At 47.4% G+C, this 14230-nt stretch overlaps 1 protein-coding gene across 1 annotated transcript; it reads right to left on the reverse strand.

Annotated features, from left to right (window-relative positions):
• Nucleotides 1-932: 932 nt before the first annotated feature.
• Nucleotides 933-5167, reverse strand: LOC101389660 (UL16-binding protein 1-like). The gene is made up of 5 exons (XM_087424970.1): nt 5010-5167; nt 3766-4027; nt 3279-3551; nt 2467-2602; nt 933-1232 (listed from the first exon to the last, which is right to left on the reverse strand). Exons 1-4 carry the CDS (start codon nt 5094-5096, stop codon nt 2484-2486), a joined length of 741 nt encoding a protein of 246 aa, XP_087281096.1. The 5' UTR covers nt 5097-5167; the 3' UTR covers nt 933-1232; nt 2467-2483.
• Nucleotides 5168-14230: the final 9063 nt, after the last annotated feature.

The raw sequence follows: 14230 nt of genomic DNA on the forward strand, positions 1-14230 counted from the left end.
GAAATCTAGCAGAATCACCAGTTACATTTGCCCCATAGTGTGGAGGAATAGTGAAGTGCCATGTATTCTCTACTGGGTTATCAAATGAAAATTCCAAAGTGATTAAGTTTTTTAGAAAATAGAGGTGTTCATTCAAATATAATTTTTTTTTTTTTGAGGAAGATCAGCCCTGAGCTAACATCCGTGCTAATTCTCCTCTTTTTTGTTTTTTTGCTGAGGAAGACCGGCTCTCAGCTAACACCTATTGCCAATCCTCCTCCTTTTTTTTTTTCCCAAAGCCCCAGTAGATAGTTGTATGTCATAGTTGCATGTCCTTCTAGTTGCTGTATTTGGGACGCGGCCTCAGCATGGCCGGAGAAGCAGTGCGTCGGTGCGCACCCGGGATCCGAACCCAGGTCGCCAGTAGCGGAGCGCTCGCACTTAACCACTAAGCCACGGGGCCGGCCCCAATTATCATTAAAGGTTAAAAAATTACTGCAAGAGTGGCTGGCCCAGTGGCATAGTGGTTAAGTTCACATGCTCTGCTTCCGTGGCCCAGGGTTCGCAGGTTTGGATCCCAGGCACAGTCCTATGCACTGCTCATCAAGCCGTGCTGTAGTGGTGTCCCGTATACAAATTAGAGGAAGATGGGCACAGATGGTAGCTCAGGGCTAATCTTCCTTAGCAAAAAGAGGAGGATTCGCAATGGATGTAAGCTTAGAGCCAGTCTTCCTCACCCACACACACACATCACTGAAGGAAATGATCCTAAAAATAACCTCTTTGTGTTGAAAAGTCAGTGAGGTTGTTTCTCAGGATAGAGAAAGAATCCCTGAGGTTCTGTAGTCTCACACAGTATTTTTCTGGCAATATCATTTGTAAGAACAGGGTCAGGATGCAGAGAAGAATCTGGTTTTCCACAATCAAAAGAGAAGATGGAAAATGTTCTCCTTGTTGAGATTTCTTGTTCAAGCAGTTCAAGTTGAAGTGCAGGAATTCCATCACAGAGCACCAGGAGAAAGGGACATAATATGTGAAGCAAAGCGCTTAATAGCAGAATCCCCAAATGCAATAAGGGACCTGAGACGTTACATCAACTCTCTCATCACAATCTGATGGTGACATCTGGATTTGTGAGGCCTGACCTCCTGATGGGCTAGAAATGAGCAGCAGGTGAGCCAAAGACGTCCAACCAGGAGGCAGAGTCGTGACACGCACCACACTCTCAGGGGCTTCTTCACAGGATCATCAACCTTCAGAAAAGAAACAGTGTTGGTCCCAGTGGCTGAGGAAATCCTGGGTCAGCTCCCCAGTCACTCCCCAACTCGAGCCTCTTCCTCACTGAGGGTCATGTATTCCCCCCCACCCGTCACCCCAATCCCGGGTCCATCAGCTTGTAGCAACCTCTTCCTATCTTTGCCACATCACAGTCTGCTCCAGGCCCTCATACCAATCATTTTAGACTCAGGACTAGAGTGAGTAATGAATCAATCTGCTCCTTTTGCTCATGTTCTGATTTACCCTTGGATAGGAGGGCCTAAAGGACCTGGTGGGAGCTCTGATGGAAGGGAAGGGCCTGCACCCTAACACCTGTAGCCTTGGGGAGGGGTTGAGGCAAGCATCTTTCTTCTCCTCCTCTCCCAGCCTCTTAGCTAGCAGCACACATAGCTCTCAGTGGGAGGGTCCCTGTCCTCGCCCCATCCATTCCTGGTCCTGCTCAGCTGTGAGCATCACAGCAGCTCAGTCCCACCTCTCTCCTGAGTCACCTCTGCTCCAGGCAGGGGCTGCGCGGTGACTCAGGATCTGGGGTCTGCAGGAGGCTGGCTGCCAGGCGCATGCAACAGGCTGAGACAGAATTCCCCTTGTTCCCTGGAGAACTGGCCTCCTCCTAATCTCGTCCTACACAGTCTCTACTCTTCACCTTCTGCCTTTCCTGCTGTGACCCAGGTGCTGTCTGTGAGAACACAGCCCTGAACTCCAGCCTTTTGAGTTGAGTCTGCAAGGCCTTCCCACCCCTCTTCCTGGAATTAGACCCCTCTCTCTTAGCCCCCTCGATGAGTCCCCTTGCCTTAATACAACACGTGGAGCCACCATGCAGCTCTCACTCAAATGTGAGTCCTGCCCACGACTTGTGTGTCTGCTGTCCCCACACCACCTCTTGTTGGGTCCAATTAGACTCCCCCAAGTAAGGATTCTGGTCTGAGTCAGGCCTGACTTTGCTAAACCCCTTTAGCATCCACAGGCCCTAAGCCTCACTGAGAGCCCCTCTCCTTTCCCACTGGCCTAACCAGTGAGGAGATATCAGAACTCAGGGCTGAGTTTGTCCAAGTTGTTGCTATTGAGCGATATGAGGTCTTATTCTCCTGGTCTCATTTCCACGATGAGAAAGTTCAGTCAGGGGCCAGTGGTTTGGCTGGGAATCCACCTTTCCTTGTCCTCACTCCAGGCTATCTGCCCCTCCCTTCCCTCTCAGTCTGTTCTCAGTACCTGTTACTGTAAAGAACTCAGCCTAAGATGACGAAGATAATAGAGCAGGTGAGGGTCTCTGGGAGGATCCAGGTGATGGGAGTGATGGCCGGGGCCCTGGATTGGGCTGTAGCTGGGGCCGTGGTGGGTGATGCTGAAATGGAAAAGGAAGAGTGAAAGGCCTTGTCCAGACCAAATCTCCTCTGAGGAGACTCTTCCTCAGCTCCTGCTGCCCTAGATAATCCTATAATGCAGACATTTTCTACCCCTCTACTTATGGCAGGTCATGATGTAGGAAGGGAGAGAGGAGATGGGTCCTGTCCCCAAGGGGCTCCTGTAGCTAATGGGGGAAGCAAGGTTTACAATGTAAGCAATCACTCATGCTGTGACAGAGGAGGAGGTGACCCATGAGGATGGTGGTAGAGAAGTCCCCTCAGGGGCTGACATTTGGGGTGGTATTGAAGGATTTCCAGAAACAAACCAGGTGAGATGACAAAGAAAAGTGAGGCTAAGAAGAGCGAACAGTAAGAAGAAAAAGTCTGGAAATAGAATGATGCCCTCAGGTTTGGGGTCAGCCAGAAACCCACGGTGAGTGGACCAGAGGGATGTCCAGTGAGGAAGACATGTCAGGAGGTGAGAAGGGAAGGAAGGATGGTAGAAGATACCGATGGCCATTATTCTTCCAAGAAGAACTCATGGTGGATGGAGCACCCTTTCAAACACACACACACACACACACACACACACACACAGACGCACACACACACACAGTGGGGCAGGTTGCTCTAATCTGGAGAGAGCTACCACTTCCTCCTTCTCTTCTCAGCTATCTGTTGTCTCCAGCATTTTCAACCAGCACACCAAGAAATTTTCAAGCCATCTCCTGCAGTCTCCCATTGAGATCTTTGTGAAGAACTCAGTCACATCCCTGTCACTCTCCCACATGTCTCTCATCCGTCTGCCTCCAGGTTGAAGCACCGTCCAGGTTCCATTCTCCGAGTCAAAGAGGAGGAACATCTGTCCATGGAGGCCGAACTGCCAGGAGGCGCTCGTGCGTCCATGGGCTTTACACTGACACATCATCCTGCCCTGCAGGGGGAGAGGATCTGCCACCCCCACCGTGGGAAAGAGGTCAGCCTCTGGTCTTGACAAATTCTTTTCCCCCTCTACCCCAGTGTCCACCCCTTCTTCACTCCTCCAAGGGCTGGCCTTTCTGCTGGACTACTTGGGAAAGACCAACATCCTTTTTCTGACGTGAGTATAACAAATGCAGCGAACACCACTATCTGTTCTCTCCTGCTCTTGGACTTTCTCACTTACCCCTGTCCCTGTATTTCTCCGGTTTAATGTTCGGAAGCTGCTGTCTGAGCAAGTCCCCCACGTCTCTCAGCGTTTCCATCTGTTCTTGCCAGACCCTCGCGCCATTCACCTCCTCTCCCAGGAGACTCAAGGATTTCACCTCGTCTCTGCCACAGTCATAGGAAAGAAAAGTCTTTCCATCTACCTGGCCTTGAACCTCACACCATGGTTGTTCTGGTCTGTGCTGAGGAATGATGGTGAAGTCATAGCGAAGAGAGCCAGCCTCTGGGAAGGAGAAACACAGGTGAGCCTTGGGGTTGGGAGAAAAGGACCCCTAGGCCCCCACTCCCATCTCTGCCACAGCAAGAGGCTCTCAAGGGCCAGGCTGCAGAGCAGACACTGCCCCTGCTCCACCCCCCCTCAGGAATTCAAGGCTAGTGCCCCTCCCTTGCTGGAGGAGGAGAAGGGGGAGGGGAGAGGGGGAAGGAGGAAGAGGTGTCTGCCTGGCAAGAAGCCAGGGCCCTGCCTCCCATCCCTCCTACTCCAGGTTCTGGGTGCCAGGGGTGGAGGATTTTTCTGGAATGTGCTCTCAGCAAGGGAATAAGGTGCCAGTTGGTAGAGAGGTGATTAGAGACACTTCGTGAACGGGAAGGTGTTGGCGGCCCTGGGGTGTGTGGGGACGAGGTGAGGTGGGCAGTGAAAGGGTGTGAGCTGGGGTGGAGCAGCAGAGACACCTGAGGGACAGTGGCTGGGGCTGCAGATGTGCTCATCCGCTGGCCAGGCGCGCTGGGAGGTTCCTGGGGAGAGCGCTGAGCAGGACAGAGGGTGTGTGGGGACAGTTGTGTGAGCAGAGGAGGGCAGGCAGCAAGGGGGTTTGTGTTTCTGCGGGAACGCCCCCTGTCCTGACCACGCCCCAGGTGCCAGGGTCTTGAGCTCCCACTTCCCAAGGGGCGGGCGGGCTGGGAACCCGGGGCTTCAGCAGCCTTTCCTGCTGCACCCTCTCTCCCTCCCCTGCCTCCGCTCCCATTTTCCCACATTTCTTATTCGCCAAAGTCACCTTTCTCCAGGCCCTACAGATGCCAGGGAGTGGCCTTGAGGAGTGAGAGGCATATCCACCTGCTGAGAAGGTTCCCAAACTCTCGTGGGCCCCTGCATCCCCCTCCACCTTCGTAATGCATCCTGCCCTTCCCGATCCCCCACCTCCCTGCCCTCCACCCCGCCCGCCCAGCAGCTTCCATCCGGAGCTTCCATCCGGAACTCACCGCTGAGCAGCCCCTGGGACAGTCCCGCAGCAGGAGCAGGAGCCGGAGCCGGAGGCCGAGACTGAACTTGGAGCCCCCCGTCCACGACATCGAGACCTGCAGTGGGGTCGGTAAGCCAACTGTGCGAAGAGTCTGGTGGGCTGTCAAGTCCCAGTCTGGCACCAATGAGAAGCTGTCTCGGCTCTCCTGGCACTGTGCCTGGTCGGGTACCCGTGAGAGCTGTCCCAGCCCTCCTGGCAGTGTGCCTGGTAGGACACCAATGAGAAGCTGTTCCCGCCCTCCTGGCAGTGTGCCTGGTAGGACACCAATGAGAAGCTGTCCATCTGTGTGTGGCCAGACACGTTTTATCTGGGTATCTCCTCTCCACGGCTCACCCTCTGAGCCTTATATGGGCCTGACCGAGTTAGGGAAGTTATTTCCTCTACTCCTGGCACTGAATTTTTTTCCCTTTCTTCTCCTGCCCCTCGCCCTCCATCTTTTCCCGTCTCTATTACACATTCACAATCGTTCCTGCTTTTTTTTTGTGAGGAAGATCAGCCCTGAGCTAACATCCATGCCAATCCTCCTCTGCCAATCCTCCTGTTTTTGCTGAGGAGGACTGGCCCTGGGCTCACATCTCTTCCTATCTTCCTCCACTTTATATGGGACACCACCATCCACAGCATGGCTTGACAAGCGGTGCGTCTGACAAGCGGTGCGTCGGTGCGCGCCCAGGATCAGAACCCGGGCAGCCAGCAGCAGAGCGTGCACTTCACCACTATGCCACGGGGCCGGCCCTCATTCTGCTTTTCTTAAAAGACCCAAGATTTTCCCTCCCCAGAGCACTCCTGTCTTAATGAAGGGGACTGAACACAGCCGTTAGCTGTCCCGTCATCCACGGTATGTTTTCTACTATTTTCCATCCCAGTGGAGCCCAAGGCCATTTGTTAACCCAGGTAACTCCTCTTTGGAAAAGTTCGCGGCGCTGAGTTCCCTTTGTATTTCCGAGTTTCTCCAGCAAAGAGTCAAGGCAGCTCCAGCGCCACCTGGAGGCATTTAGAGGGATCCCCGCCCTAGGCTGCTGCTTTGGCACATGCTGGTTCTTTGGCCTTTTCATGTCACACTTGTCCAACCAGCATTTAAGTAGCTGCAGGCTCATGTGGGCATGAAGAGTAAAACCACGGCCTGCTGAGTCAGAGAAAGACTCTTGATTCTTCTTCAGTGGGTCCTGCCTGTGGTTTTATTTCCACACATCAAAGACACTTCAAGCGAGAGAGGAAGGCAGTGCCTGGGCCATCTCTCTCATCACCAGGGATCTTGGCTCATGGTTAACGTTGAAACACAACAGGTATGAATTACTACCCAACCTTTCATGCTCTCACGTGTCCTCCTGCTTAATTGGAGCAATAAGTCCTGGGCTTCGCTGGTTTTTTTCTTACTGAGGTCACCTTTCATTCTGGAAGCAAGATAGTTACAAAGAAATCCTCAAAACCACAGTGGATCATTCACTCACGTGCACCGACTTATCCCCGGGTGTTACTTGGGAAATCTGCAGCCCTCGCATATACCAATGCCCTGTGGGCTGCCCTTACTTTCCTGTCCTTTATTCAAAGCTTCAGGTGAAGGGAATAACTGAGGTGCAGGGATGTTAGTGAAATTCTGAGGAGGTTCAGGTTTCTTCTGGTACCGTGGGGTGTGGGGGCTGTTTGCTTCTCTCTCTCCCTCTGCCTTTGCTCTCACTCCCAGGAGACACCTAAGCCGCTCTGGCTTTTTCAGTGTTGAAAACTGCTCTTTAGCTAAGTCCTGTTTAGACTCAGACCAGACTCTGAAGGGTTGCCTCTGTAGGCATCAGAGGAGGGAAAGGTTTTGTTCTTGTGAGAGTCTCCCTGGCACTGGTGAGCACACAGAGTGAGTATTTGGGGTGTGGGGTTCCTTGGGAGAATCTCTGAAAGAACCTCACCTGGGCAGCCACACAGCCGCCTGGGTGTAAGACAGACTACCAGGAATCACGTGAACACCCTCAAGGGAAAAGCGCTGTCATAAGAAATTGAATAATATCATAGCTTTTGAGTGTTTCCTATGTGTGGTGCTCACTGTTCCAGACCCTCACTTGCATCGCCTCGTTTGTTCCCCGTGACAACACCTGGAGAAGAGGACTCCTGTTATTCTCATCTTGCAAATGGTTACAGTCATCTGCCAAGGTCACACCAGAAGGACGTGGTGCAGCTAGGATGCAAAAACGGAAGTGCAGTAGAACTGTGTTAGGAGCATCTTCTGTTTCTCTCTTTCCTGCACTGGTAAACTGACTGACTGAAGGAGGAAGGAAACGGATAAGGTGCGACCTGTAGCTTTCTCAGTTACTTAGCTACCAATGTCTTTCTTTTCTAAATTTAGAAACAGTCTCCTCCCCATCATCCCCCCTACCCCCCACACACAAAGGCCTAGAATGTCTGGGATAACTTTTATTGAAGTGATTTACATTTTGTTTTTATGAAGATGATTAGTTAAAATATGTTCCACATCTGATGAATATATTCAGTTCATGGATTTATAGATTCCAAATCTCCCTGAACATCCTCACACTCTGTATCATGTTCCTAAATGTCATGTTTTACATTCTGACTTCAGATTTAAATGCATTGTACTGAATAATCATGAAACTCAGCGTCATCTAACGGGCTGCCGGCAAAATGTGTCTTGTTGTAATTAAGAACATATTATACAGTAATCTCCAGTTAAATGGATGTAGAATCTCCTGTTCAAGGGCAGACGATATATAACTTTAAAGTCGAGTGGAGAGCCTCTCGGTTCTGACCAATCATCTCTGCGTTCTTTCTTCATAAATGAAGAAACCAAGTCAGGAACATGGCCCTTCCCACATGCTCGGTCAACGTAAAGTGCTCAGTCCAGTACTGGACACACTAGGTGCTAAAAAAGGTTAGCTATTAATGTTATCATAGTTAAGCTGGCAGCAAAATTCTTCTTAGGGTGAGAACCTCATTGACTTTTGTTGCTGCTGTTTGAATACCTGAATGGGTCATTTGGACAGGAAAAGATAGGTCCTACAAATATTGCGACAAAGGTGGGGCTGACTATTCTACCACAGAAGATGAGAGAAGGAGGTCTGCAGATGTGGAGAACAGGGGAGATGAGAGAGGGGGGCTCAAGAAGGGGTTGGGGCTGGCACTCAGGGGCCAGTCTGACCGATGGGAGCTCCTGAGTGGTGAGGATGGTCAAGGGGCTTAAGAAGGGTACCAACATTGCATCTCTGTATGAAAAAAATTATTTGCATTTCTAAGGACAAGAATCATTTGCATTACTATCAGTTTTCTACAATTCATAAATGTTAACCCTGAAGGATCTGCCGGACAACCCCAGCAATCCATTGCAAGATACTCAGTCATTCCTTGCCATTTCAAAGTCTTTTCACAATTTTTTCTGACAATCTTAATCCAAAAATGGGGATGAGCCTTCTTGTGAGCTTGTTCTGAAGACTACAGATACATCTGAATGGCCTGGTGCTGAGTCAGTGCTCCAACAATGACAGTTATTATTATGAGGAAGTCAAGGCAGGATGAGAGTTTACTTTTGGGGCAACCATGAATGTACACCATTATAAGGCAGTCACAGTTTGGCAGCAAATGGCTCTCCTATTGCAGACTTGGTCACTTAGGTGACGGGGTAGGCAGTCCCCCATCTGCCATTTAGAACTTTAGGTCTATCTGTCATTGCCACTACACACTTGGCTGGGGAACTGGTCCTGATTTTCCTCTTGATGGCACAGCAGTCAGCCCTAAGAGCCTATGAGAAATGCCTAATTTCGTTACACCTTTATAAATATTTTCAAAAAATTAAATACTGAGTCATCAGCATTATTTTTATTCAGCATTCATATATGCAATTCATCATTCTCAGAATAAAGCTTTTAGAAGCAAATATGAAAGTAGATGATAATAGAGGCAGATTTACAGCTGCTTGAACAAATAGGTCCCAGAAGTGCCCATTAGTAGCTAATGTCCATCTCAAAGGGAGCTCTCTAGTGGTACGAGCAATGGCTTGTCCACGCACCTTTCCTGATCAACCTTAGTTCTCAAAGATGGCAATAAAGATATATTAATTTTGCAGCTGACACAAAGCATAGAAATATAATAAACATGATAGACGACACTCAAAGTTCAAAATTATTTCTGTTGTAGATGAAAACCAAAAAGCTGAGATGTAAGAAGGATAAATATAAGGTCCTGCACTGGATTCAACAAATCAATTCACAAACACAGGATGGGGGAGGCCATCAGGACAGCCGTTCATATAGAAAGATGAAGCGGGTTTTAGGTAATTCTGCTAATGGAAAACTCAACATGAATCTATTATGTGATTCAGCCACTAGAAGAGTTTATGTAAATTAAGCCTCATACGTAGAAGGAGAGACAATGTCTGGATCACAGGAGGTAATAATCTGAAGGAAGAGTAGTCTGCAGTCAGGAAGAACCACAGTGCACTTATGGGGATCAATTGGGGGTGTTGGATTTTAAGAAGGGCTTAGACGAACCTGAAAAGTCCAGGAGAGGCTGGATGGGATGGTCTGAAAATCAATTTATAGGAGGAACATCTGAAAGTATTGGGAGTGCTGAGTTCTGAGAGGCACATTCCAAGTGGTGCCCTTCATTTGTTTCAAAGACTTAAGGGGCTGTTACAGAGAATAAAAAGGTGTGTTCAGTGCTTTTCCAAAGAGAAGACCCAGCACCAACGCGTAGAAGGAACAGGGAAGCACATCCTGTTTGCCTAACCATTAGAGCTGATTACAGATGCCACAGGACACGATGTGAATAGTGAGCTCCATCTCTGGGAATATCGGGTGGAGAGTGGAGGACCCCTGGAAGGGAGGTGAGAGAGGGGCTCTCATACGGATGGGAGGATGGGTAAGACACTGACCACGGGTCCAGTCAGATTCTAAGACTGTACAGTCATTGAGTAAATCAATGTACTTGAATCAGTCTTGAGGGGCTGGCTGAGTCTATATAATAGAATATAAATCAGTGCTTCCCCACAGAGGAGAGACCCTGTGAAGACACAGGAAGGAGAAGACAGCCAACTACAAGCCAAGGAGAGAGGCTGTAGAAGACACCACCCCTGCGGGAACCTTGATCTTGGACTCCTCGCCTCCAGAACTGTGAGAAATTTCCATTGTTTAACCCACTCAGTCTGTGGTATTTTGCTCTGGCAGCCCTAGCAAACCAACACGGACCAATACACCTCCTCTAACTGAAGTGGTCTGGATGAAGTGTATCTGCCTAAAGCCAGAAGATACTCCTAACTAGAAAGGGTCCTGACAGGATTCATAAAGAGCCACTTGCCTCATGACTCAAGACTAACTGTGTTGATCCAGCAATTCCACTTCCGGGCATTTACCCAAAGGGAATGAAGACACTAACTCGCAAAGATATCTGCACCCCCCATTTATTGCAGCATTATTTACAGTAGCCAAGACATAGAAACAATCTAAGTGTCCATCGATGTATGAATGAAGAAAATGTGGTATATATACATATATATGTATATACAGATACACACAATGGAATATTATTCAGCCATAAAAGGAAGGAAATCTTACCATTTGGAACAACATGGATGGACTCTGAGGGCATTACGCTAAGTGAAATAAGCCAGACAGAGAGAGACAAATACTGTATGATCTCACTTATATGTGGAATCTTAAAAACAAAAAACTCCCAAACTCATAGATAGAGAGAACAGATTGGTGGTGGCCAGATGCAGGGGGTGGTGGGTGGGCAAAATGAGGGAATGGTGTCAAATGGTACAAACTTCCAGTTATAAGATGAATAAGTCCCGGGGATGTAATGTAGAGCAGGGTGACTATAGTTAATAATACCGTATTGTATATTTGAAGATTGCTAAGACAGTAGATCTTAAAAGTTCTCATCATAAGAAAAAAAATGTGTCCCTGTGGGTGGTGACCGATGTTAACTAGACTTATTGTGATCATTTCACAATATACACAGATAGCAAATCGTTATGTTGTACGCCTGAAAATAATACAATATTATCTGTCAATTTTATCTCAGTTAAAAAAAAAGATTTCCTGTGTGTAGGCAGCCACTGACAAGCAGCTCACCCAATCTGCAGCTATCCCAGCCCAGCCCAGAGAAGCCTGATAAGGACCAGTGCCGAGCACCCGCATACGAGCACTTGATGCCACCCCCTCACTTATCAACTCAAGTATCTCAGGCAGGCCTGGAAGGAAAAAATCATTGTTTTAGTCACTTACTCTTCTTTAGGTGAACTTTAAGATCTGATTTATGAACACAGTGAAATTCCCATATCCTCTAAATTGATCACTGTTATATTTGAAATAAGAGAGAGACATTTCCTCTCGGTTCAAGTCCAGGCAAATTACACTGTATAATGTATTTTAAAATAAGCCAGAGCTTATCTACCCAGAAACAGGCCTTAAAAATAAACAAATGACAAGAAGAGGAAACAAGTGCACTTTCATTCAAAAATATTTGACTTGCTGATGAAGAACAAGATAAACATAATTCTGAAATTTCATCGTAAAAATGTAATAAACCAATGTTAAGTACTATGGAAACACTGATTTCTTTTGAAAACTAAACACACTTGGTAAGATCCACAGAGGCGAAATAAGACATATCAGTTTTGATGGAGGATATCAGGGTAGCATTTTATACACAGAAGAACAATATTGTTAACTAATCTGAATACAACACCCTGCTGTGAATGGAGCTTTAATGACAAGGAAGAGGTTCTGGAATCTGACCTGTATCGAGTGGGCACAAATGATACAGCTGAGGCTGAGAAACTAGAAGGGACTCTTGAAGTCAGGATACGGAAGTGGGGCCAGACTAAGGGAAGAGGCTTAGACATTACGGGTAAAAATCCATCTTGGTGTTTTGTTTGCTTTTTTATTGCGTTTTTCTTAATTGCTACATTTTGGGAAAAATTATCACAACCCCAATATGATTATCATCATTTTTGCGTGATGTTCTAGTCTTTCTCCAGATGAGCTGACGACAATAATAATGAACAGCTGCCATTCACTGGAAGATTTCTTTGGACCAGGCACCATGCTAAGTGCTTTTGAGCCATGGCTTCACTCAACTTGCACAAGTCTCTGAGGCAGGTGTTCTCATATGTGTCACAACCACGAGGAAGCCAGGGTCAGAGAGGATAACTTAGCCGCTAAGGCCGCACAACTGATAAATTTGCCAGTTCAGACGTCAGCCCAGATCTTTCTAACTGAAAGACTCTCCCTTCCCACTATACTTTGGGGCACCCGAAGTGTATTCCAGGTACAGTAAATATAAATTTACATCCTGAATTTAACCTGACTTATTAATATGTTCTGCTTATTGGCATTTATTCATATATCCTAGCATTGTCCCTGTTACCACATAAACTTCTCATTGCCATTTAATTTCCTCACCTCTACTATTGGACATTTATTTTGTCCCCATTTTTCACCATTATAAAAAACACCATAATCAACTTTTTTGCTCATACTTTGTCTTTAGCATGGATCATTTTCCTAAAAAAATATCTCAGAAGAATCAATGACTATTTTAATGGTCTCTGCTACATATTTCCTGATTGATTTCCAAGAGTGGTACCAATTTACAATTCCAGTGACCATACAAGATTATCCTAAGTTCTCCACATGCCTGCCAATACCAGAGGAAACTTATTTTTGCCAGTTAATAAGCATAAGCTGGCATTATTTGCATTTCTTTGATTACTTCTACGATTGAACATTTTTCATGTTTATTAGCTATACATCCATTCTGGGAACTGTTTGTCATATCCTTTGCCCACTTATTTTTGTTTTTCTTAATGATTCACATGAGTTCTTTCAATTCATATAATAAATACTTTTTATCTCGTATTTCCCCACACTCTAGTTCGCAATTCCTTTTGTTTCTTGACATAAAGAAATTTTTTAAAGACATGTATATAATCCATCCTTTCTCTTTGTGATCTCTTTAATTGATTAGAAAGTTATCTTCCCTCCAGATATGTAATGGTAAGTTTATTTTCTTTGAGTCTTCCTATGTATGCAGTAACTTATGGCATAATTTTTAAAAAAATATTCACTTCTTTAACCTATCTGGAATTTATTTGTGTGTTGTCAGAGCTGCAGGTCTAAATGCATTTCCCCAACATTCCCACCAGTTATCTCAATATTATTTATGAAATAGAACTGTTTGCCTCTCTTTTGTGATGTTTATTTACAAGACAAAAGGGAGAGGTGGAAAATATGAGGAAGGTCCTTGGAGAAGGAGGCTGGTCAGGCACAGGAGGGATCAGCCTTGAACAGGAGGTCAGCTCCTTCCTCTGCGCTTGGAGGAGATGAGGGAGAGGCTGGGGTGTTGGTGTGTGGGTTTGCAGAGGGGAGAGCAGAGCGCTGCCTAACAGCTTTGATTTTCCCTGACACAGAGGGGGCCTGACTTCCCAAATTACACAAGGTCTTCCCAGAGAGTCTTCCTGGTTTTCAAGCTGAACATCCAGAGGAAATAACATCAAGGTTCTGGTCCTGGAGCCCTTGGAGATCATGTTCTTGAGCTCCTCTGGGATCCTAACCCCTCCACTCCCTCCCTCCTGCTGCCCTTCAGTTTCATAGGGACACCCAGTCTCCATTCCCTCCAGTCAACCACACAACCCAACCAGGCTCCTGTAATGACATCACGGACATGTGTGCCACCTTTATAATTCACAAAGCATGTCCATCCCTGATCCTCATGACAGCCCGGGCTGGAAGGGAAGGTAAGCACTCAAGTCCCAAGAGACTAGCAGGGACCCATATGTGGAGGAGCTGGCTCTCAAACCCAGGTCTCAGGGCCTCCAGCCCCCAGCCTGCTCTTCGCACACCACTGCAGGCCGAGTCAGTCATTCCAACACACCTCTCTGCAGCATCCTCCACTCATCCCTGCATTCTCCTACCACCCCCGGCAGCCATCTGGTCAGCCCCACTGTGGGAAACCCAGTTGTCTGCTTCCAGGCTGCCTGGTGCTGCTGGAGAAAGCATTTGAGCTGCCCTGTAACACAGCTCCACAACTCCCCTAACACAGCTCCACAACTCCCGTGCTGTGAGACCCTAGGGCAAGTTACTTTCTCTGGCCAAGCCTTTGAGTAGACTGGGAACTATAACAGAACCTAGGTCGTTGTTGTGAGGACAGATGGAGTTCACGTGTCTAAGCAGCTTGTAACAG

The sequence above is a fragment of the Ceratotherium simum genome, chromosome 38 (genome assembly GCF_057802395.1).
Source record: "Ceratotherium simum simum isolate JZ-2026a chromosome 38, ASM5780239v1, whole genome shotgun sequence".
NCBI classification, from domain to species: domain Eukaryota; kingdom Metazoa; phylum Chordata; class Mammalia; order Perissodactyla; family Rhinocerotidae; genus Ceratotherium; species Ceratotherium simum.